This window comes from Aegilops tauschii, chromosome 1 (genome assembly GCF_002575655.3).
Source record: "Aegilops tauschii subsp. strangulata cultivar AL8/78 chromosome 1, Aet v6.0, whole genome shotgun sequence".
Classification (NCBI taxonomy): Eukaryota; Viridiplantae; Streptophyta; class Magnoliopsida; order Poales; family Poaceae; genus Aegilops; species Aegilops tauschii.
In genome coordinates, this window is record NC_053035.3 from 452,506,370 (window position 1) to 452,530,366 (window position 23,997).

General features: G+C 43.6%; 1 protein-coding gene and 1 non-coding gene across 2 annotated transcripts; both read right to left on the reverse strand.

Annotated features, from left to right (window-relative positions):
• Positions 1–5,388: 5,388 nt before the first annotated feature.
• On the reverse strand, positions 5,389–6,002 carry LOC109735679 (uncharacterized). The gene has a single exon (XM_020294888.4). The coding sequence runs from the start codon at positions 5,825–5,827 to the stop codon at positions 5,555–5,557; it is 273 nt and encodes a 90-aa protein (XP_020150477.1). The 5' UTR covers positions 5,828–6,002; the 3' UTR covers positions 5,389–5,554.
• An 84-nt stretch (positions 6,003–6,086) lies between these two features.
• Positions 6,087–6,159, reverse strand: TRNAV-UAC (transfer RNA valine (anticodon UAC)). The gene has a single exon. It is a non-coding gene; the product is annotated as a tRNA-Val (tRNA).
• Between the last annotated feature and the right edge of the window lie 17,838 nt (positions 6,160–23,997).

Here is a 23,997-nt window from a genome sequence, read left to right on the forward strand (position 1 = left end):
GGCTAGGAATTGCAAAGCTATGATGGCAGGGCCTGATCTATATCAAGTGAATAGTGGTGAGAAATCCTATGCTGTGAACTTGAAGAAATGGACATGTGGTTGTAGAAAATGGGACATGAGAGGTGTACCATGTAACCATGCTGCATGTGCAATCTATAAATCAAAACAACAACCAGAAGATTTTGTCCATGAGTTCTTCAAGAAGCCTATGTACCTATAAGCTTACAAGCCAATGATATACCCAGTTCCTGGACCTGACCTATGGACAAGAACAGACAGTAGAGACATAGATCCTCCTGTGTTCCATAAGAAGAAGGGTAGAAACCAGACTCAAAGAAGGAAGGGCCAATTTAAAGTGCCAAAACCCAAGGATACTTCAAGAGTTGGAACCATCACATGCAGCAACTGTGGGAAGCAAGGGCATATATATACAAACTGTGGTGATCAATTGAAGCCATCCCTTGCTGCTAGGAAGAACAAGCACAAGGTATTATAATGCAAATCCTTGACATGTTTTATTTGCAATGTTTAGTTTTGTACTATAAAAGTAATGCAAATCCTTTACATGTTTTCTGAAGATACTGCAGTCTTTTCTGAATAAGTAATGCAAATCATATGTAGTTAACAAGAACTACCCCTCCATCAACAGCATCATCATCCGGTGCAAGAGCTACTGTAGCAGCTTCTGGTACCAGAAAAGCAGCAGCATCATCATCTGGTGCAAGAGCTACTGCAGCAGCTTCTAGTACCAGAAGTAGCAGCATCTGGTGCTTCTGGTGGAAGAACTGCTGCTGCTCCTGCAAATGTTTCTGGTGGAAGAACTGTTGCTTCCGCATCTGCTCCAAGAAGAGGTTCTTCCTCATCTGCTCCAAGAAGAGGTGTTGCTCCTTCATTTGCTCCTCCAAGGCCTGCTGCTGCTAGTGCATCAGGTTCTACAAGGGTCAGGAAGAATCCAAGCAAATTCAGAGACTATTTCTATGCTAGTGGCAATTAGTCAGACAATTAGTTCAGAGACTACTTCTGTATTTTGGGCAAAACTGCTGTGATGTTGGGAAACTTGCTGTGTTGTTGGCAAAACTTGCTGTGATGTTGGCAAAACCTGCTGTATTTTGCACTTGGTGTGGTAGCAAGATAACTTGCTGTGATGTTGGCAAGCTATGGTAAACTTGATATGATGAACTTGCTGTGATAACTTGATGTGATATTGGCAGTTAATGTTAGTGTCTACATGGGTTATGATAACTTGCTGTTTGTCAACTTCTAGCCTATGGTTAGCCCATAAAGTTGTTGGTTCCTTTTGTCGACGGTTGTCGAGAGGCTAGGTTAGCCCATAAAGTTGCTGGTTCCTTTTGTCGACGGTTGTCGATAGGCTAGGTTAGCCCATAAAGTTGTTGGTTCCTTTTGTCAACGGTTGTCAATAGGCTAGGTTAGCCCATAAAGTTGTTGGTTCCTTTTGTCGACGGTTGTCGATAGGCTAGGTTAGCCCATAAAGTTTTTGGTTCCTTTTGTCGACGGTTGTCGATAGGCTAACTTTATGGGCTAACCTAGCCTCTCGACAACCGTCGACGAAAGGAACCTACCTCTCTAGGCTAACCCTAGCCTCTCGACAACCGTCGATGAAAGGAACCTACCTCTCTAGCCTGACCGTGGCCTCTCGACAACCGTCGACGAAAGGAACCTACCTCTCTAGCCTGACCGTAGCCTCTCGACAACCGTCGATGAAAGGAACCTACCTTTCTAGCCTGACCGTAGCCTCTCGACAACCGTCGACGAAAGTAACCTATTTTAAACTTTTGCTCCTCTATCAATATGACAAACCTAGAACACAGTTCTTATGATCACCATAATTCCATATGATCACATTAACAAACATCTTAGTGTTCAAATATGACATAATAATCCATTACAACTAAACATGACATGACTAAGGTTCAGAAACATCATAGTTCAACCTTGTTGGCCTCATACATTACGCCAACAGAAACACTCACATCTTAGGGTACTTAGTTCAACAGAAACAACATAATTTGCTAACAAGTTCATCACAGATTTGCCTCACAGAAACAACATAATTTGCCTCACTCATCACACAGTTCTTTGATTTTCCTCAACTTAACCTTGTTTGCCTCCCCATCCTTCAGCAAATCAGCTATGATATATTCTAGCTTTTTCTTCTCTTTCTTCATCTGTTCAATCTGTTGAAGACCTTCATCTGCTACATGTTTCTTCCAATTGCTAACAAGTTCATCATTGCTCTGCTTAATGACTTGGAGTGATGTCCTCAGCTCATTATTGTCTTTCTCAAGCTTAGCCTTCTCTTCCTGCGCTTGAAGTATAGCATTCTCTACATCACCATCCTGCATTATCTTCTGATAGTTCTCCCTCATCACATTCTTGTGAATTGTTGAAAAAAATTTGCTTGTTTCTTTGATGTGGTTGTGGTGCTTCTCTTGGATTAGCTTCTTCTCTTCTCCGAGCTTGAGTATGAGCTTTTCTTTAGCATCATTCTCTTTGCTACTCTGCTCATACATATCCCAAAGTTTGTGTAGTGCATTTTTCATGGGTTCTGGCCATTCTGGGTCAATCCATTGAACTAGACCACAATTGTCACCTTCCTATAATAAATCAGACAAAACAATAGTTAACAGCAGGACCACATACTCAAATAAGTCAGTTAACACCTATATAGTTAACAACTACATATATTCAGTTAACAGCTACATATATTCAGTTAACAGCTACATATATTCAGTTAACAGCTACATATATTTAGTTAACAACCACTTAAATTCATTTAACTTAGCTCATTTAACAACAGACACATTCAGATAAGCATTGATTAAACCTGACACATTGTTTCCTCAAAACACCAGATAAAACAACATCTTCACAAAACTATGTTCAGTGAGTACTCATATTCAGTTACTAGGCAAAAAAAAGATATATTCAGTTCATTGAGCACCAAACAAAGGATCTGTATAATCTATGACTACCAGAGAGGACCTGCCACTAACCTGATTACCGCATCCATAAAACCTACGGCCAATGTTGATCCCTTGAAACACAACAACCCTATGAACATGAAGGTTGTGACAGCACATCGGTCCTCCGGCAACAATACCGCACCACTCCGGGTCAACAATGGTCTGTGGGATCTACAATATTGCAACAGTGCTCAAATCCCAACTCAAATCCGTGAAAACTAAGCTCAAATCGAAGAAAAACCATAACCCTAAGTCAAAGAGAAATGATACTCACGTAGGTCTCGTCCGCGTGCGAGTTGAAGAGGGGGGAGACAGAATCTTCGCTGCTAGTTCCGCCGTCCTTCCAGGAAACCATCGCTGCGGCGGCCGGCGGCGACAAATGGACGGCGGAGGCGGCACGCAGACAGAGAAGAAGGCGGGCGAGAGAGAGGGGAATGGACGAACGGGTCAGGCTGGGTCGGGCCGGCTCGTTAGGTCATGTGCGACGCCGTCTAACGGCGGGCGTGACGGGCGCCGTCTCCCCCTGTCCACGTGGCGCCTGACATTGGGGCCAACCGGTCAGTTTTCCACTCAGACGCGCCAAACCATGCGATCAGTGTTTTTTGAAAATTGTCAGCGCAAACGTGGTGGTTTTTTGAAAAAAAAGAAAGCTGGTGGTTTTCTGTTTTAGCGTCCCCAAATGTGGTGATTTTTTGCAATTTACTCTCACTCCTTCTGTCTGGCATTTCTTCTGCTCACACTCATGCATGGGTCCCACCAGATTTGTGCTAGTATAAGCTCAATACTGATGGTTCCTCTTCACCAGAAGCTAATACGGAGCACTGGAATGATCTTACGAGACCATCTTGGGAAAATTATCTTCTCCTCATGCAGATATCTCAACTCTTGTTCGGATACTTTGGAGGCTGAGCTTGCTGCAATCCGTGAAGGCGTTTCACTGGCTCTTCAATGGTGTAACTCTCCTTTTATAATCGAGGTGGATTGCTTAGAGGTTATCAACATGGTTCAGCAGAAGGATCAAGACTTGTTCGGCTATAGGTCACTGGTCGAGGAAATTAAGAAGCTTATGAAATCTCGCCAGACTTGCATTACTCATATTTCACGTAACCGAAACACTATTAGTCAATTCTTAGGTAACTACGCTAGATGTAGTGGTCGTACCGTAGTTCGGTTATGCTCCAATCCTGAGGATGTTGAGGACCAATGTCTCGTTGATTGTAATTTTGATGATTGAGTAATATAAGTTCTATTCACATACACACACACACACACACACACACACACACACACACACACAAAGATAGGTCTACCGTAGTTCGGTTATGCTCCGATCCCGAGGATGTTGAGGACCAATGTCTCGTTGATTGAAATTTTGATGATTGAGTAATATAAGTTCTATTCACATACACACACACACACACACAAAAAGATAGGTCCATGTTTCGCCTCTCTCAACTTCAAAATCAGAAGTCGCACCCTCAACTCAGCGTGACCCTCAACTTCGCATACCAGACAAGTTTTATCCCCTCCCCTAAGCAAAGTGATGTCTGCAATGAGCCAAAGTTACGGAAGGCCTCACCCTCCTATCCGACCGTCGTCATCATTGCTTTGTTTCCTCCCTAATGCCCCACCTTGCCAAGTTTTAAATTTTGAAATGTCATCTCGCACTTTAAATGTCACAAACGACCCTTTCCATGGTCGCTTTGGATGCTCGAACGCCTAGCCTTCGGCAATTCGGCCCTCATATTCTTGTTCTCTTTTTTAATGCCACTGGCCGAGACAAGCCAGTGGCATACCTCCTCGCCTTTTAGCAGTTTCGTTGCGATGCACGTCCATTGTGCTAGTTTACTAAGAATCGATTGAGCAAGTGTGCTATTTGCTGATAATTCAGTGAAATCTGAAATGAAATCACTAGCTGTGTTGGAGTTTGGCATGTTTACTCTGTCGATGTTTTCCTTGTGTTCCCATTCCCAATCTGTGGACCCTGCATAAGTACTCGAACAAAACAAGTCTAGGCACTAACTGCAGGGAAAGTGATGCTTAATCATTTAGACCTATGCTCTTCAAGTTCCTGAAGAACTAACATATCTACATCACACAGATTGCAACGGTAGGGGATTAATCGCTACCGTGAGTAAGTCGGAACAAGAACATGAAGCAACAAGAAGATGAGACTTTCCCATTAGGATCACACAAATATGCAACAATGTCGCTGGAATCTAGAAGATGCTCTGCTTCCTGGACCTATAATATGCACATCCATTTGATATGAAAACTGCCTGGTCAACTAGAGCCACCAATCACAGTTTCAGCATCTTCGCATCAGGCTATATGTGTGACAGTGTGTGCAGAGCAGGCATATGCAGCGCAGGTGAGTTTTCAGTGAACTAAGTGTACGATGATAGAATCAGACACAGGTTAAACACTTTGAAACCACGCCAGCAGTAATAGTAGGGGAATTACAGTGCGAAAAAAAGAAACAGTTCCAGTACATTTTATTATCCGCTTACAAAGTGTTCGGCGAAATGCCACAACAAGCCAAGCTGCCGCGGGCGCCCCTGGATGGCGCGTCAGTCGCGGAGCACGGCGGCCGGGTCCCTGGACGGCGCGAGGCCGCCGTCGCCCTCCGGGTGACCAGGCTGGTCCTCCCAGGAGGCGGAAGCAGCGGCGGCGGCGGCTGCGGCGTGGTCGGAGCTGTGGATTTGGGAGTCCATGGCCTCCTGGGCGCGGTCGAGGTAGGGCTTGAAGCCGACGCGGTAGGAGAGGTAGGCGAAGGCCGCGGCGCCCAGCACCACGATGCCCGACCGGATCGCGTTCTGCCGCGCCCGCCCGCCGCCCCTCATCTCTGTCTCTCTCGGGTTGACGCGACGATGGGCAAGTCGCTTCACTCTCCTCTCCTAGTGCTGGCCTGAAGGCTCCAGGCGCACCGTGACTCTGCAGCTGAACCAACAGTCTGTCTTCCCTCTGAAGGTTGGGGGAAAAGAAATTGGGTTGCAACAAGAGCAGCAGATCGAAAGATGCAGAGACTGTTATCTTGGTGGGGTGGGGCTAAAAAGAATAGTGAGGTAAATAAATAGATATGAGAATAAAAACTTTAGTAATTGCTGCTGCCCGGGATCGAACCGGAGACCTTCAGTGTGTAAGACTGACGTGATAACCACTACACCACAGCAGCTTCTGGTATAGAAAGGAAATCCAGATTATTTATTTCAAACCAGCTTGGTCTGTTGCGACGCCTAAGATCAGTGGCCAACTATCTAAAGGTTTGCAGTTCTGTCAAGCCGAGTGGTCCGTATTTTTTTTTGCGAATAAGTAGTACGTATTCAAAATTACGCTGTTGTTTTGCGCAATAAGTTATAGCCAAGAAACAATAGTGAATAGTAACAATCGATATTGATTGATTGTGATGATGTACAGATCTATATCCTCAGAAGGGACGCGTCGCACATACGCAATCATTACAAGAGATGGGATTAGAAGGACGCGTCTGTCATATTAGGACGCGATCCGTCGGGAGAGGAACCCTATGTTGGTTTTGCTAAGCAGGGATTTTCTTTAATTAAACTAATTAATTAATCCTAACATTCTTCCTAATCTCCGCTTTAATTATTTTTGTAAACATCATCATCAACATCTTGGTCAGCCTCCTCCAAAAATCCTGTAGAAAAAATATAAGGAGATATGTACAATATGCCATCAAGAACTCCTTTGAAAAACCCACCGGAAAAATAAGGAGAAAATGGCATATCATAATGCCTGCATTACTATTGCCTCATTAAAACCTTCCATAAGAAACCATTCAGAAAATAATTATAAAGGAAAAGAGTGCAATATCAAAGATCCAAGGATCACAAACAGATTATCATTCAAGGATACACTACCCCCGAGCTTTGCAAATATCGAAGTCGTTTCATACCAATTTCATTGATATACTTCTCAAATAAAGAACTTGATAATGACTTTGTAAACAAATCAACATGATTATCACATGACTTCTTTTGCAAAATAGTTATCTCCGTAGTTTGCTGTAACTCATGGGGATAAAATAATTTAGGAGAAATGTGCTTTGTGATATTACTCTTTATATAACCTGTTTGCAACTGTGTAATACATGCATAATTATCTTCATAGATAATGGCGGGTGATTCCAATGATCCAATCCAACTTGAATTTTCAATAAAATTCATCATTTTGCGAAGCCATACACATTCATGTGATGCTTCAAGCAAAGCAATAATTTCAGAATGATTCGTGGACGTAGCCATGAGAGTTTGTTTTGTCATTAGATCCTTGTTATCAATGCCAACTAGGTATCATAAGTAAATGGATCCCGGTTGTTCAATCCTTTGATAACCAAGGTCATTCTTTGCTAAAGAGAAATGATCACTATGAGTCAGACTCAATAGAATTGGATCCATTCCAAATACCGAGAATCAGGATTCTTGATCCCTCTCAATCTCTCTTCCAATTCGAGGATACAGAGACGTGTTTTCATAGTCATCTCCGAATATTGGCCATCTCAGAATATTTTCAATTTCATTTTTCTATGGTTGTACCTCCACTCAAGAAGACAAAAGCAGACTGTGATCTGTCATTATGGGGATCAGATAAGTATCCAACATCAAAATATGTGACAATGGTCTTATCCTGATTTTTCTCATTGAACAAACCAAGATCTTTGGTGCCTTGAAGATATCTAAAAATGTTCTTCACACCAACCCAATGCCTCTTTGTTGGTGATGCACTGAATCTAGCCAATAAATTTACTGCAAACGATATACCAGGCCTGGTGCAGTTCACTAGATACATTAGTGCTCCAATAGCACTGAGGTAAGGAAACTCAAGTCATAATACGTCTTCATCATCACCCTGTAGGAGATATGCCCTAGAGGCAATAATAAATGTTATTGATTATCTCCCTGTTCATAATTAGGTTTATGTTCCATGCTATAACTGCTATGGTTCTCGAGTCTGCAAATAAAACGAGGCTCGGAGGAAGACTCATATGCACGTGTGGAATAATAAACGATAAGAAGTATTCCTAGTCTGGCCTCTAAGACTAGCTCAAGTGTTGCATGATGGTTCTGTTTTCCTGATCATGGGCATGTCTATGCCAGCAATTTTGAGGGTACAATGTTAAGAGAACATTTGTGTTGAATTGACCCGGACTGATGTTATGCTATGAGATTCATTCGTCAAAAGTTAATGGTTAATAACACAAAGAAGTTAATGTTTGCATAATTCCTTAGACCATGAGAGTATCGAGTTCCTTCATACTTGCTTCGTGAACTTTGGGGTTTGTTAAACGTCATCCGTAACTGGGTGGCTATTACGGCGGCTTACGGGTTCACGGAAAGGTATGGCAAGTAACGAGATAGCTCAAGATTGGGATTTGCTCCTCCGACGATGGAGAGATATCTCTGGGCCCTCTCGGTGTTACGGTATCCATCATCGTCTGGCCAGACAAAGGGTGATTTGATCATGGGGATGCCGGAACACGGAACGAGAAAAGAGAACAATACCGGTAACGAGGTAAATGGCATAGTGGACAAGGAGTTGATCCACAGGGATGCCAACACGTCTCACCTCGGGTATTCATAACATATCGCGACGCAACAGGAATAACACACGTCAACTAGAGGTTCACTCGAATATTCATTCGTGTGGGTATAGGGGTCAATATGGGTGTCCACGGCTCCGATGTTGATCATTGATCGGAAGGGGTTCCGGGTCATGTATATACTTCACCGAACCTATAGGGTCACACGCTTAAGGGTCATCTATCTGCTGAATACTAGACAGGGAGTCTGAGAGAAAGTTTACGGAAAAAGTTTTCGGAGACAGCGAAAAAGTTTCGATAAGAGAGGTCACCGGATGTGTTTCGGTGAAACCGAAAAAGTTGTTTCGGGTATGCCATTAAGTCAAAATGTTTTCGGCACATGCCTGATAATTCTTGGAGGGTGCCAGAATCATTCTGGAAACTTTTTGGAATTTTCAGAAATAAAAACCAGAAATGTTCCGGAGCTGCCGTAACCGGTTCAGATGCTTTTCGCAGATGAAAATCACTAAACTGGAATTGTTCCAGAACGCGTTGAAAATTATTATGGTGGGTACTGGAAATGTTCTAAGCCCACATAAATATTTTCAGTTCGAACGGACGCTGAAAATGTCGTCATGAATAGTGAAAGTGCTTTTTGGGATATTTTATGGAAAGCCACCTTTTGGGGCTTTGCCCAAAAGTTCTTGGGGTGTGACATGGATGGATAGGAGCCCTGTTTGGGACCCCTCATGCGGGTGTGGCCGGCCACACTTGGGGCTCCACCTTGGAGCCCCTCTTGTTCCTTGGTTTCACTTTTATGCCCTTGAGGAAGGACTTCATTCATGTGCCTTTGGGTTTTAATGTAAAACCACCCTACCCCTTGGGATTTCCTATAAATAGAGGTGGAGGGGCAGCCCTACACTCTCATCCCTTCTCACATACAAGTGCCATGCATGATCTGGCTTCTCTCTCCCTCCCAGCGAAATAGTTTCGTAGAGCCGAAAGGCTGTCTGGGTTCCGGTGGGAACTAGTTCTGGACGGCGAAGCCCTGCCGGATAGATGACACCGTATGTGTGCAACCCCATAGAGAGGTCGTAGTTTCGATCCTTTTGCCCGAGGGGCTGTTTTGAGAGTGCCTCCCGAAGGGCCGTCCAAGTGACGGTCCGAGTTCTGTGAATCCTCCCGAAGGGCTGTCCGAGTGACCGTCCGAGTTTTGAGGGTCCTCCCGAAGGGCTGTCCGCGACACCGTCCGAGGGACTGTCCGACCGCCTCCCGGAGGGCTGTCCGTGGGGCGGATGAGGGTATACATCCTCACGGTTGGGAGGTTGTAAATCCTAGCTGCGGGGATGTAGCGACCAGACCTCAAACAGTCTGTGCTGCTGTGCACTAGTGTCATCCCTGGATCAGTAATGCTGACACGCACAATACAAATGGAGGATTTATAACAGAGTAGCAATCACACACTTATTACAACAAATATCTCAAGAGAGAATAAGTATGATAAATATGGCTTAAGGCCATCTAATACGATAACAGCGGAAGGCTTGGAAGATAAGTGAGTCCATCAACTCCAACGGCATCACTGAGTATAAGACCACGACCTAAGGCACCTTACTCGTCGTCTGAAAAGTCTGCAACATGAAACGTTGCAGCCCGAAAACGGGTCAGCACATGGAATATGCTGGCAATGTAACACATAGAGAATAATGAACATAATAATGCTATACTACATGCATATATGGCTGGTAGAAGGCTCTATGGTTACAGTTTTGCGAAAAGCCAATGTTTCCCTACTACAAAGGAATAAATTTTATTTAACTATCACGGTGGTTGTGAAACATTGAGAAGGTACCTCCAACTCAATCCCAATTAAGTATCATCATTAACCCAACAAAATTAATTAAAGTAACATGATGATGAGATTCACATGATAATCCAAGTACTAGATACTCAAGTTGTCCATAACCGGGGACACGGCTAACCATGATTAGTTTATACACTCTGCAAAGGTTTTTGCACTTTTCCCCACAAGACTCGATCGCCTCCGCTTGATTCTCGCACTGCATGATGTTTGAGAAACGGATGACCGAGACACAGTCTTTCAGAAGCGTAAACTCTCTACTCCGGGTAGACCGTACCACCTACATCCCCTACATCTGCTAGTCTACCTCTTCAAGAGCTCACACAACTTAATCAACTATGCTAGAGCCCATAATAGCTTGTGGCTGCACACGGAAGTTTCTAGCATGAATAATCTCATGATCCCTTTGAGCCTGGGTGGCGGTCCATAGGATGATCACACGGGTACTCCGGGATATCCAAAAATACAGGCAACACTGGGTTCTCCAGGTGCCTCAATCCACCCAGATGTGAGTTTTAGTGACCACCTTAAGTAAACCATTAGTTAACAATCTCACATCTGTCGTGAATATCTCTCAAACCCAATCCACGTCTACAAGCATAGCATGGCAATATAAGCAAACGTAGAAGTAACTCCCAAGGGTTTGATAGTAAAACAGGTGATAGGTACTACCTCATCTACATCCCAATACCCACAATTTAATTAGATCCTAATCATGCAATGTTTGAGGATTGATCTAATGCAATAAAAACTGGGTAGTGAAAAGCATGACCAAAGTGTTACTTGCCTTGCTGATGATCCGCGAAACCTAGAGATTCGAAGTAGCAAGCGGCGCACTCCGGGTACTCTATTGCAAACAAACAAGCAAACAATAAGTACTCATCTAATGCACAAGTAAAACTCAAATAACGATCCAACCAGAAAGTTCAACTTAAGAACTCCGGTTTGCAAAAAGAATCAAATCGAACGAAGCAACGAAAGTCAAACGGCGAAAGAAACAAGCTTCGTTTACTAATCTGGATCTAGGTCAAATTTTACAGTAGCAAAAACTTGTTTGAGTAGGTTATACGAAAATAGAATTTCGAGATGAAACTCTTGGCGCTTGAATCGCCTGATTCCGATAAACGAGCGAAAAGTTAAACGAAAACGAAGATCTGATCGGAAATCACGATCTGGAATAATCGCGGAAAAATCCGACGAAAAAGAAAAACGGACGAACAGTTAAACGAACGAACGTTCGTTAACAGCGACAATCCGACGAACACGTTCGTTAAAACGAACGGGTCGGTGAACGTTCACTAAGTAATAAAACCGAAAAAAATAAACCGATCTGAAAAAAAAACGAAAACTAGGGTTTAGAAAAAAAAGAAACCGAATCATTTTTTTTAAACCGGACTCGGCGGCGGCGGCTGCGGCTACCTCGGCGGGCAGCTCCGGCGGGGCTCCGGCGGGTCGGGCGAGGGGCGGCGGGGCTCGGGGGCGTCGGGGCGACGGCTGGAGGCGGCGGGCGGCGGCGCACGGGCTCCGGCGGGGCGGCGGCGGCGGCGGGTGCGGGTTGGTGACGGCGGGGTGAGGAGAGGTGGCGGGGCAGGGGGTATATAAGGAGGGGGAGGGGGTGGCGTGGAGGAGGGGGCAAGGCGGCGGCGGGAGGCGTGCTCGGGCCGGACTCGGGCGGCGCGGCGGCGGCCGTGCTCGGGAGGGAGACAACGCGGGGACGGGCCGGCCTGGCTCGGCTGGGCCTCGGCCCAGTCGGGCGCGGGTTTTTTTAAATATTCGCCGAATCTAAAAAAAAATCGCAGAAAAATAAATAAAAATCCAAAAATGTTAAAACAAATTTTCCCCGTCTAATTAAAATAATTAGAGCGAGATGAACATTTTTTTTGGCCCAAAAATGCAGTTTTGAAAACATGCAATTAAAAATGCAAATAAAATCCGAATAAAATCAAATATTTGATTTTAATATTTTTCCTCCTATATTTCAATTATTTTGGAGAAGTCATATTTTCTCCTCTCATTTATTTTAATATGAAATATTTTTTCGGAGAGAAAATAATTAAAACCAAAAATCCTCGTTTTATTATTTGATAAAAATCAAATATGAAAAACCGGGAAAATCCCCAACTCTCTCCGAGGGTCCTTGAGTTGCTTAGGATTTATAGAGGATTTGCCAAAATGCAATAAAATATGCTATGCAATGATGATCTAATGTATAACATTCCAAATTGAAAATTTGGGATGTTACAAACCTACCCCCTTAAGATGAATCTCGCCCTCGAGATTCGGGTTGGCTAGAAAATAGGTGAGAGTGGTTCTTCCGCAGATCTTCCTCTCGCTCCCAGGTGGCTTCATCTTCAGTATGGTGACTCCACTGGACTTTGCAAAACTTGATAACCTTACTTCGGGTGACTCGGCTGGCATACTCAAGAATCTTAACTGGCTTCTCCTCATAGGTCAAATCACTTTCCAGCTGAATCGCTTCCAGTGGCACTGTATCTCTCAGTGGTATCTCAGCCATCTCTGCGTGGCACTTCTTCAGCTGGGAAACGTGAAATACATCATGAACTCCTGACAATCCTTCAGGCAATTCCAGCTTGTAGGCAACTTCTCCCATACGTTCCAAAACTCTGTATGGTCCTACAAATCGAGGCGCTAACTTTCCCTTAACTCCAAAGCGCTTCACTCCTCGAAGTGGTGATACTCGAAGATAAACTCTGTCTCTGACTTCGTGAACTGTCTCCTTACGTTTTGAATCCGCATAACTCTTCTGCCTGGACTGGGCTACCTTGAGCCTATCGCGAATCAACCTCACTTTCTGTTCAGACTCCTTAATCAAATCTGGTCCAAACAACTGACGGTCTCCAACGTCGTCCCATAACAATGGTGTTCTACATCTCCTTCCGTACAAAGCTTCGAAAGGGGCCATCTTCAAACTGGTTTGATAACTGTTGTTGTAAGAAAACTCTGCATATGGCAAATTGTCGTCCCAACTAGATCCATAATCTAGCGCACAAGCTCTCAACATGTCTTCCAAAATCTGATTGACTCTCTCGGTTTGTCCATCTGTCTGTGGGTGAAAGGCTGTACTGAATTCTAGCCTAGTTCCCAAAGTTTCATGTAACTGATTCCAAAACTTCGAGGTAAACTGGGTTCCTCTGTCTGATACAATGGTCCTCGGAACTCCATGCAAACATACGATTCGGGTCATGTATATCTTTGCCAACTTAGCACTGGTGTAAGTGGTCTTCACTGGGATGAAATGAGCTACTTTCGTCAAACAGTCGACTACAACCCATATTGAGTCATAGCCTGAACGAGTCCTGGGCAATCCCGTGATAAAATCCATGCCTAGTTTATCCCACTTCCATTCGGGTATCGGCAATGGTTGTAGCAATCCCGCTGGCTTCTGATGTTCTGCCTTCATTCTCTGACATACATCACAAACTGCTACATACTCCGCAATGTCCTTCATTCCGGTCCACCAGAACGTATCCTTCAAATCCAAATACATCTTGGTATTTCCTGGGTGAATCGAATACGGTGAATCATGGGCCTCTTGCAGGATCATTGGGCACATAAACGCGGTCCTCAAACCATAAGGTATCGTGCTCATCCTCACGAAATCCCTTGGCTTTTTCCTTTGCTCATCTTTTCCTTTATCTCGTCAATCTCCTTGTCTGTCTTCTGAGCTTCTCTGATCTTTTCCATCAAGGTAGACTGAATCTCCAACGTTGCTAAATAGCCTCTTGGAACTATCTCCAAACATAGCTCGCGAAGATCCTCGGCTAACTCCTGGGGTAACTCTCCTGTCATGAGGGTGTTGACATGGCTCTTGCGGCTCAACGCATCTGCTACTACATTAGCCTTCCCTGGGTGATAATGCAATCTCATATCATAGTCCTTAATAAGTTCCAACCATCTCCTTTGCCTGAGATTTAACTCCTTCTGCGTGAAAATGTACTTCAAACTCTTGTGATCCGTGTACACCTCACAATGGTTTCCGATGAGAAAATGTCTCCAGGTCTTCAACGCATGCACTACGGCTGCTAATTCCAAATCATGCGTGGCATAATTCTTCTCATGGGGTTTAAGTTGTCGTGAAGCATAAGACACAACTCTTCCTTCCTACATAAGCACTGCTCCAAGTCCTCGACGAGAAGCATCGCAATAAACTTCATAATCCTTGCATTGATCTGGCAGAATCAACACTGGTGATGTAACCAATCGTTTCTTCAACTCTTGGAAACTAGCTTCACATTCCTCAGTCCAATTGAATTTGGTGTCCTTCTTTAATAGCTCAGTCATGGGCTTAGCAATCTTTGAGAAATTCTCGATGAATCTCCGGTAGTATCCTGCGAGTCCAAGGAAACTCTGGATCTCTCCAACTGACGTGGGTGATTCCCAACTTGTTACTGTGTCAACTTTGGCGGGGTCTACTGCTATTCCTTCTCCGGATATAACATGTCCGAGGAATCCAACTTCCTTCAGCCAAAATTCACATTTGCTGAACTTGGCGTATAACTGGTGTTCTCTGAGCTTCTCAAGTACCAAACGCAAATGCTCCTTATGCCCTTCTTCATCCTTGGAGTAGACTAAAATATCGTCAATGAACACCACGACGAACTTATCCAAAAACTCCATAAACACTTTGTTCATCAGGTTCATGAAATAGGCAGGTGCGTTAGTCAGACCAAATGACATAATGGTATACACATATAGCCCATACCCGGTGGTAAAAGCCGTCTTAGGTATATCCTGCTCTCGAATCTTTAACTGATGGTATCCTGATCGTAGATCGATCTTGGAAAATACTTTAGCTCCTTGTAAGCGGTCAAACAAATCATTGATCATCGGCAGTGGATACTTGTTTTTGATGGTCACTTCATTCAATCCACGGTAATCAACAACCATCCTCAACGATCCATCTTTCTTCTCCACTAGAAGTACGGGCGATCCCCAAGGTGACGAACTTGGGCGAATATAGCCTTTATCCAGTAACTCCTTAATCTGCTTCTTAATCTGCTCCAAATCTTTTGCGGGCATCCTGTACGGTCTCTTAGATATTGGCCCTGTGCTTGGCAAAAGTTCAATCAAGAACTCAATGTCCCTATCCGGTGGCATGCCCGACAACTCTTCTGGAAATACATCTGGGTAATCCTTCACCACTGGTACTTCCTCCTGTACAACTCCTGATAAGGAATTCACTTGAGTCCTCTTCGGCACATGTCGGGATACATACTTAATCCTTCTTCCTTCTGGGGTGGTAAGCAAAATCGACTTACTGGCGCACTCAATGTTCCCTTCATACTTTGATAACCAATCCATGCCTAATATCACATCCAATCCTTGCGATTCCAATATTATTAGGTCTGAGGGAAACAGGTAGTTACCAATCCTTAATGGTAACCGTTCACACCATAAACTAGCCATAAACTCTGCTCCTGGCGAGGTTACTAACATGGGTGACCTAAGGGCTTGGGTTGGCAGTTTATACTTATCCACAAATCCCCTTGATATGTATGAATGCGATGCACCAGTATCAAAAAGAACGAGTGCAGTAAATGACTTAACCATAAACTTACCTATTACTGCATCAGGCTGTGCTTCAACCTCTTCCACGCTCACGTGGTTCACTTGTCCTTTGTTGAAAGGGTTCGGCTTCATCCCAGAGCTTCCATTGCCATTTCCATTCTGGGCTTCAGGACAGTCGGTTGCATAGTGTCCAGTCTTCTGGCACTTGAAACAAGTAATGTGACTTAGATCCCTCTTGGCTGGGGTTGAAGGGTTGATGCGGTTCTGTCCGTTGCTTCCTCCATTCCCATTTCCATTCTTGGAGCCATTATGGTTGTGCGAACTACCTCCTCCATGGGTATGCTGAAACTGTCCTCCCGATTTCGGGGTAAAACGTGGCTTCTGCTGAGCTCCAGAATTATACTTCCCTTGTCCATACTTCCTCTTACGGTTTTCAATCTGCTGCTGCTTCCCTTCAATCATGAGTGCTCTATCTACCAACTCCTGGTAGTTGTTGAAGGTTGCTACCATTAGCTGCATGCTCAGCTCATCATTCAATCCTTCGAGAAACTTCTCCTGCTTGGCTGCATCTGTAGCAACGTCATCTGGTGCATAACGTGTTAACTTACTGAAATCCTCCACATACTGGCCTACGGTGCGTCCTCCTTGGCGTAGGTTGCGAAACTCACGCTTCTTCATGGCCATAGCTCCTGCTGAAACATGGGCTGTACGAAAAGCTTGCTGAAACTGGTCCCATGTGATAGTGTCAATAGGATGTGTGGCTGTGTAATTCTCCCACCATGATGCTGCGGGTCCATCAAGCTGATGTGCGGCAAAACGCACTCTTTCCGCATCTGTGCATCCTGCAGTGGTCAACTCCCTTCCAACTTTGCAGAGCCAATCATCTGCAACAATCGGCTCGGTGCTGCTGGAAAACACCGACGGGTTTAGCCTCAAGAAACGGGCTAAGTGATCAACTGGTGGTGGTGGTGGGTTGTTGTTGTTGTTGTTGTTGTTGCCTTGGTTCTGTACTAACACTTGCATCAGGGCATTCTGTTGCTGAATCAACTGGGTGATCTCCGGTGGGAAAACAAATCCGGTGTCGCGTCTCGGAGGCATCTGATAGGTTAGAAAAGATGAGAGTTTAGAATAGAATGAGGTCTAGAGAGAAAACACTACCCATATGCTCATGAGACAAACACAATCAATATCACTCAATCAATTCAAACAAGGCATACAATCGATCTAACTAGCGTTACAAAAGTGCTTGAACTATACTATATATATGGGGGAATACTACTACTGATATGGTGGTCTACTAGAAATTCTGATCAGTTGAAGACTCCATGATATCTGCTCCAGCTTCATCAACAAAGTCATCTTCACTGGGGTCCGAGTCGGTGTCGTCGATGATGATGTAGTTATCCGGGCAAGCGCAGTCATCATCTTCTGCTTTTGGCACTGGATTTCCCATGAATACTCCAATCTTCTTCTCCAGGTCTTCATTCTTCCCTACTAGTGCGACGATTTCCTCCAAATAATCCTCGCGTGTAGCCTTGAGTTCTTCCTCCAGCTCCTTGATCTTCGTCAATGCCTTCTTCAGATCTATCTTGTCTGAGCACATCTGGTTCTCCTGACGACGAATGTGTTCGTTTTGCTCCTGGATGAAAGCTGCAATTGATCCATCCTTCTTGGTGCTAATCATCTCCCATTGCTCGTCTCGGCGTCCACAAATCTGATAAATAGTATCCTAAAGCTCCCTGTGGTAGACTTCTCCAATGCGTCCCATAGAGATGTGGGCTGCCATACTCTTCCCTAAACTCCAGGTTGGTGCTTCAAAAGCCAACTTTATAGGCTTAGTGACTGGCGCAAACGTCCTTCCTGGAACTTGAACTTGAATCTTCCAACTCTCCTCTTCAGGTAATGTGGCGTTGTAGGTTCCGGTGATGCTTGGTATTCCAATGTTCAAGTACTTAGTGACTTCCTTCAAGTGTCGTCCAAAAGGCGTATCTTCATCTGGTTGCATGAACTTGCTCCTTGCATCCGCCATTCCTAAAAGAGTAGAAAGTGGAGAGGAGTCAGAAATGAGAAGAGAGAAGTGTTCTAGGGTTTAAGCTTAGTGGTCGTGTCCTACAGTCAGCGTGTGCTCTGATACCACCTTTGTAGCGACCAGACCTCAAACAGTCTGTTCTGCTGTGCACCAGTGTCATCCCTGGATCAGTAATGCTGACACGCACAGTACAAATGGAGGATTTATAACAGAGTAGCAATCACACACTTATTACAACGAATATCTCAAGAGAGAATAAGTATGATAAATATGGCTTAAGGCCATCTAATACGATAACAGCGGAAGGCTTGGAAGATAAGTGAGTCCATCAACTCCAACGGCATCACTGAGTATAAGACCACGACCTAAGGCACCTTACTCGTCGTCTGAAAAGTCTGCAACATGAAACGTTGCAGCCCGAAAACGGGTCAGCACATGGAATATGCTGGCAATGTAACACATAGAGAATAATGAACATAATAATGCTGTACTACATGCATATATGGCTGGTAGAAGGCTCTATGGTTACAGTTTTGCGAAAAGCCAATTTTTCCCTACTACAAAGGAATACATTTTATTTAACTATCACGATGGTTGTGAAACATTGAGAAGGTACCTCCAACTCAATCCCAATTAAGTATCATCATTAACCCAACAAAATTAATTAAAGTAACATGATGATGAGATTCACATGATAATCCAAGTACTAGATACTCAAGTTGTCCATAACCGGGGACACGGCTAACCATGATTAGTTTATACACTCTGCAGAGGTTTGTGCACTTTTCCCCACAAGACTCGATCGCCTCCGCTTGATTCTCGCACTGCATGATGTTTGAGAAACGGATGACCGAGACACAGTCTTTCAGAAGCGTAAACTCTCTACTCCGGGTAGACCGTACCACCTACATCCCCTACATCTGCTAGTCTACCTCTTCAAGAGCTCACACAACTTAATCAACTATGCTAGAGCCCATAATAGCTTGTGGCTGCACACGGAAGTTTCTAGCATGAATAATCTCATGATCCCTTTGAGCCTGGGTGGCGGTCCATAGGATGATCACACGGGTACTCCGGGATATCCAAAAATACAGGCAACACTGGGTTCTCCAGGTGCCTCAATCCACCCAGATGTGAGTTTTAGTGACCACCTTAAGTAAACCATTAGTTAACAATCTCACATCTGTCGTGAATATCTCTCAAACCCAATCCACGTCTACAAGCATAGCATGGCAATATAAGCAAACGTAGAAGTAACTCCCAAGGGTTTGATAGTAAAACAGGTGATAGGTACTACCTCATCTACATCTCAATACCCACAATTTAATTAGATCCTAATCATGCAATGTTTGAGGATTGATCTAATGCAATAAAAACTGGGTAGTGAAAAGCATGATCAAAGTGTTACTTGCCTTGCTGATGATCCGCGAAACCTAGAGATTCGAAGTAGCAAGCGGCGCACTCCGGGTACTCTATTGCAAACAAACAAGCAAACAATAAGTACTCATCTAATGCACAAGTAAAACTCAAATAAAGATCCAACCAGAAAGTTCAACTTAAGAACTCCGGTTTGCAAAAAGAATCAAATCGAACGAAGCAACGAAAGTCAAACGGCGAAAGAAACAAGCTTCGTTTACTAATCTGGATCTAGGTCAAATTTTACAGTAGCAAAAACTTGTTTGAGTAGGTTATAAAGAAAGAGAATTTCGAGATGAAACTCTTGGCGCTTGAATCGCCTGATTCCGATAAACGAGCGAAAATTTAAACGAAAACGAAGATCTGATCGGAAATCACGATCTGGAATAATCGCGGAAAAATCCGACGAAAAAGAAAAACGGACGAACAGTTAAACGAACGAACGTTCGTTAACAGCGACAATCCGACGAACACGTTCGTTAAAACGAACGGGTCGGTGAACGTTCACTAAGTAATAAAACCGAAAAAAATAAACCGATCTGAAAAAAAACGAAAACTAGGGTTTAGAAGAAAAAAAGAAACCGAATCGTTTTTTTTAAACCGGACTCGGCGGCGGCGGCTTCGGCTACCTCGGCGGGCAGCTCCGGCGGGGCTCCGGCGGGTCGGGCTCGGGGGCGTCGGGGCGACGGCTGGAGGCGGCGGGCGGCGGCGCACGGGCTCCGGCGGGGCGGCGGCTGCGGCGGCGGCGGCGGGTGCGGTTTGGGGGCGGCGGGGTGAGGAGAGGTGGCGGGGCAGGGGGGTATATAAGGAGGGGGAGGGGGTGGCGTGGAGGAGGGGGCAAGGCGGCGTCGGGAGGCGTGCTCGAGCCGGACTCAGGCGGCGCGGCGGCGGCCGTGCTCGGGAGGGAGACGACGCGGGGACGGGCCGGCCTGGCTTGGCTAGGCCTCGGCCCAGTCGGGCGCGGTTTTTTTTAAATATTCGCCGAATCTAAAAAAATCGCAGAAAAATAAATAAAAATCCAAAAATGTTAAAAAAAAATTCCCCGTCTAATTAAAATAATTAGAGCGAGATGAACATTTTTTTGGCCCAAAAATGCAGTTTTGAAAACGTGCAATTTTTTAATGCAATTAAAAATGCAAATAAAATCCGAATAAAATCAAATATTTGATTTTAATATTTATCCTACTATATTTCAATTATTTTGGAGAAGTCATATTTTCTCCTCTTATTTATTTTAATATGAAATATTTTTTCGGAGAGAAAATAATTAAAAGAAAAAAATCCTCGTTTTATTATTTGATAAAAATCAAATATGAAAAACCGAGAAAATCCCCAACTCTCTCTGAGGGTCCTTGAGTTGCTTAGGATTTATCGAGGATTTGCCAAAATGCAATAAAATATGCTATGCAATGATGATCTAATGTATAACATTCCAAATTGAAAATTTGGGATGTTACAGGGGATCTGCACCGCCGTTCGTCATCGACTCTACTTCCGCTGTGCTACGAGTCGGTAACGAAAAAGATCAAACCTTGTATGCAGTCTCCATAGTGGTCCTGGGCTGGTGCGTAGGTCGGAAATTTTTTGTTTTCTGTCGCGTTCCCTTACAGTGGCATCATGAGTCGTGCTATGCGTAGATGCAGGTTGCGATCTAGAATACATAGAGATGTATGGGTATTGCATAATATAATTAGGTAGTAGATGAGATCTATTGCTGAAAATTATTTATGCGGGTGACAGATGAAATATGTTACCCGATGTTCTTGTTGCTTCCCGGAATTTGCATATTTCTGATCTTGATAACAGTATGGTGGAGTTTCAATGTTCTGGCGATCCTGATTGATCAACGAAGTGCTAATAGCTCATTGAATTCCACCGTAGTTAAAAAGAAAGATGAAATTTAACAGACGAAAGGGCAATGCAGATATGATCTGCACGGGGGTCATGCGTATGACGAAGTTCAGTATGGGGCTCGAGATTTTATTATCTCGTGTTTCATACACCCCGCAATGTTAATCTAGCGACATGGATAATCATGCTTGATGATGGACGTTGGTAGATTCGGTTTGTTTCGAAACCTTAGAAGCCACGAAAGACAAGTTTTTTGCATGAACCAATTAGAGACGTCTAACTTGGTTATGCAGGAGGGTTTGCATGTGCATATGATGTGGTATAGCAGTGCTCATAATAATTTGATTATGTATGAGATGACTATATGATGTAAATTGATTAAACATGACCTGTGTGTCATGATTCGGCATGATGGCTGGAGCCATATGATTGCACTTTAATGACCTGCGTGTCAACCTTAAGTAATGCACTTATTTTATTAGCTATAGAGATTGCAATATTATTTGGTGCATCGACAAGGTGGTGGCAATCTTCGCGAAGGTAAACACCGACGCGAACGCCGAAAGACGAAGAAATACAAGACTTCTCCGCCAGAAAGGGCTATACCATATCATGCTAATTATGAATTGCCTGAGATGTTTATCCCTTATGATGCACCCTTCTTGATTGCGCGGTAGTCGCTTTTATTAGGGTGATCTCTCACAAAAATATCAAGCACTTAGTGTTCTGCCAAGTGTAGCACCGTCACGGCACCTAACTTTTCGGGGTATCGCAGGATCTCCCTGGGTACGAACGATTAGGGAAGTGTGAGGCGGGTGAGTTAAGACCTCGCAGCAAGATCACTTGGTTGTCTTGATGTTCTGGAAGGATCTCCCTGAGCTCGGAACACGCCCATCGAAAGATGAACAAGAGTCACATAGAGATGTGATTGGCAAGTTTGCCTACCGATTGAATTTCGCGCCATCAGTGTTCATCTCGTTCAATGGCGTTGAATGGATATGCGGGTCTTGTGTCACTCATAATCAATTTTGAGAGATATTGATTTGAGTGGGAGCGCACTGTTGAATTAACATGTTTAATTCTCAGTGCAATTAATTATGAACACTGTCTAAGTGTTTCTTGCAAAATAGTTGTAGAATAATGGCTCGCGTTTCCACCTTCCCTGTTAAAATTGAATAGCTGTTAAATATCTGGTTAAAACTTTACGATAGGTAACGTAATGTGAGGATTGTCCTCAAAAGTGCCGAGAAGGACTTTGTCCTATCACATGCTTTCCGTATCCTCCCGCTAATGCTATGGATCATGTGACTCTCGTCCTTCGATCCGGAAGCTAGAATTCTGTTACGGTCAAGTGGAATATGTTTGCTTCCATGAAACCCAAACTTCGAAAGTTGGGATGGTTATATGATATTCATGGAACTGAAAATTATTTTCAGATACAAACAAAGCAATGTTTGTTTGCAAGTATTAGTAAAAGTGTTTACTATGCATTTGACTGTTGGGAAAGGGATCCAGAAGAACGCCTGTCATATAATGAAAGGTGAATAAAACAACAACTTAAAGAGAAAGGAAGTGTCCACAGGGTGTTAGTATGACTTACACGCCTAGGAAGTCCGGGGCTATCGCCACTCTTAAGTTGGGTGCTTCTTTTGCGAGTAGGAGAAATACTAAAAGTTAAACTGTTAGAAGTATAAAGGCAGAAAGAAAGATGACTGGAATATCCAGCTCATGTATGAATGTCATACAAGTTTTTGATGTATAGTAGGCTGGTCAAAGATATAGTTCTTGGGAATTATGGTTAAACATGTTAATCACTAATTCTTGGGTATTGTGAGTTAATCACAAAGATACCCGCTCGATTGCATTCTGTTGCGAATCAATGTAAGAGCTACTATGGCCTAAAAAGACTAGCCAGGAATGAGGTTTTAATACGTGTTGGGACATAGTAAAAGTTACTATACCTTCCATCGGTGTATTACCTATGTATTTTCTTTCATAATCCATTTTAGAGTTTCTTACACTCTAGCCCTTTGCACAAGGTATCTTGCAAGAAGGTTGTTCATAAGAGAACTTTTGATGTTCAGTATTATGAATAAACATAAGGGCCATACTTTCATTGTGAATGAGATGTATGTTATGAATAATGATATTAATATATTACCTCTGTGTTTACTTTCATAATTCATTTTAGAGTTTCTTACACTCTAGCCCATTGCACAATGTTTATTGCAAAACAGTTGTTCATAAAAGAACAATTGTTGTTCAGTATTATGAATAACATGAAGGACCATGCTTCCATCCAAGATGGGATGTATGTTATGAATATTGATGGTAAAATGATACATCCATAACGCTGACGCTAAATGTCGCAAGACTATGAGAATACCACACATGTGTGGCACTGCATTTGGTCACATTGGAGAAACCCGCATGGAAAAATTCCATTATGATGGATTTTGAAGCCGTTTGATTTTGAATCATCTGACACTTGCAACTTTCCTCCGAAAAGTGAAGTGACTGAAATATCGTTCACAGGCCATAAGGAACGAGCAACAAACTTATTGGTGATCATACATTTTGATGTGTGTAGTTCAATAAATGTTGTTGCAAGTGGTGGATTTATTTATCTTCAGAAATGACTCAAGTAGATATATGGATATTTACTTGATGAGACGTAAGTCTGGATCTTTTGAAATCATTCAAAAGGTTTTCAAAAATGAAGTAGAAGTTATTGTAACAAGAAAATTATGTTTCTGCAATTTGATTGCATAAAGGAATATTTGAGTTA

Excerpts from the sequence above, each read along its gene's own strand:
- LOC109735679 (XM_020294888.4), bottom strand. The coding sequence starts at position 5,827 with ATGAGGGGCGGCGGGCGGGCGCGGCAGAACGCGATCCGGTCGGGCATC.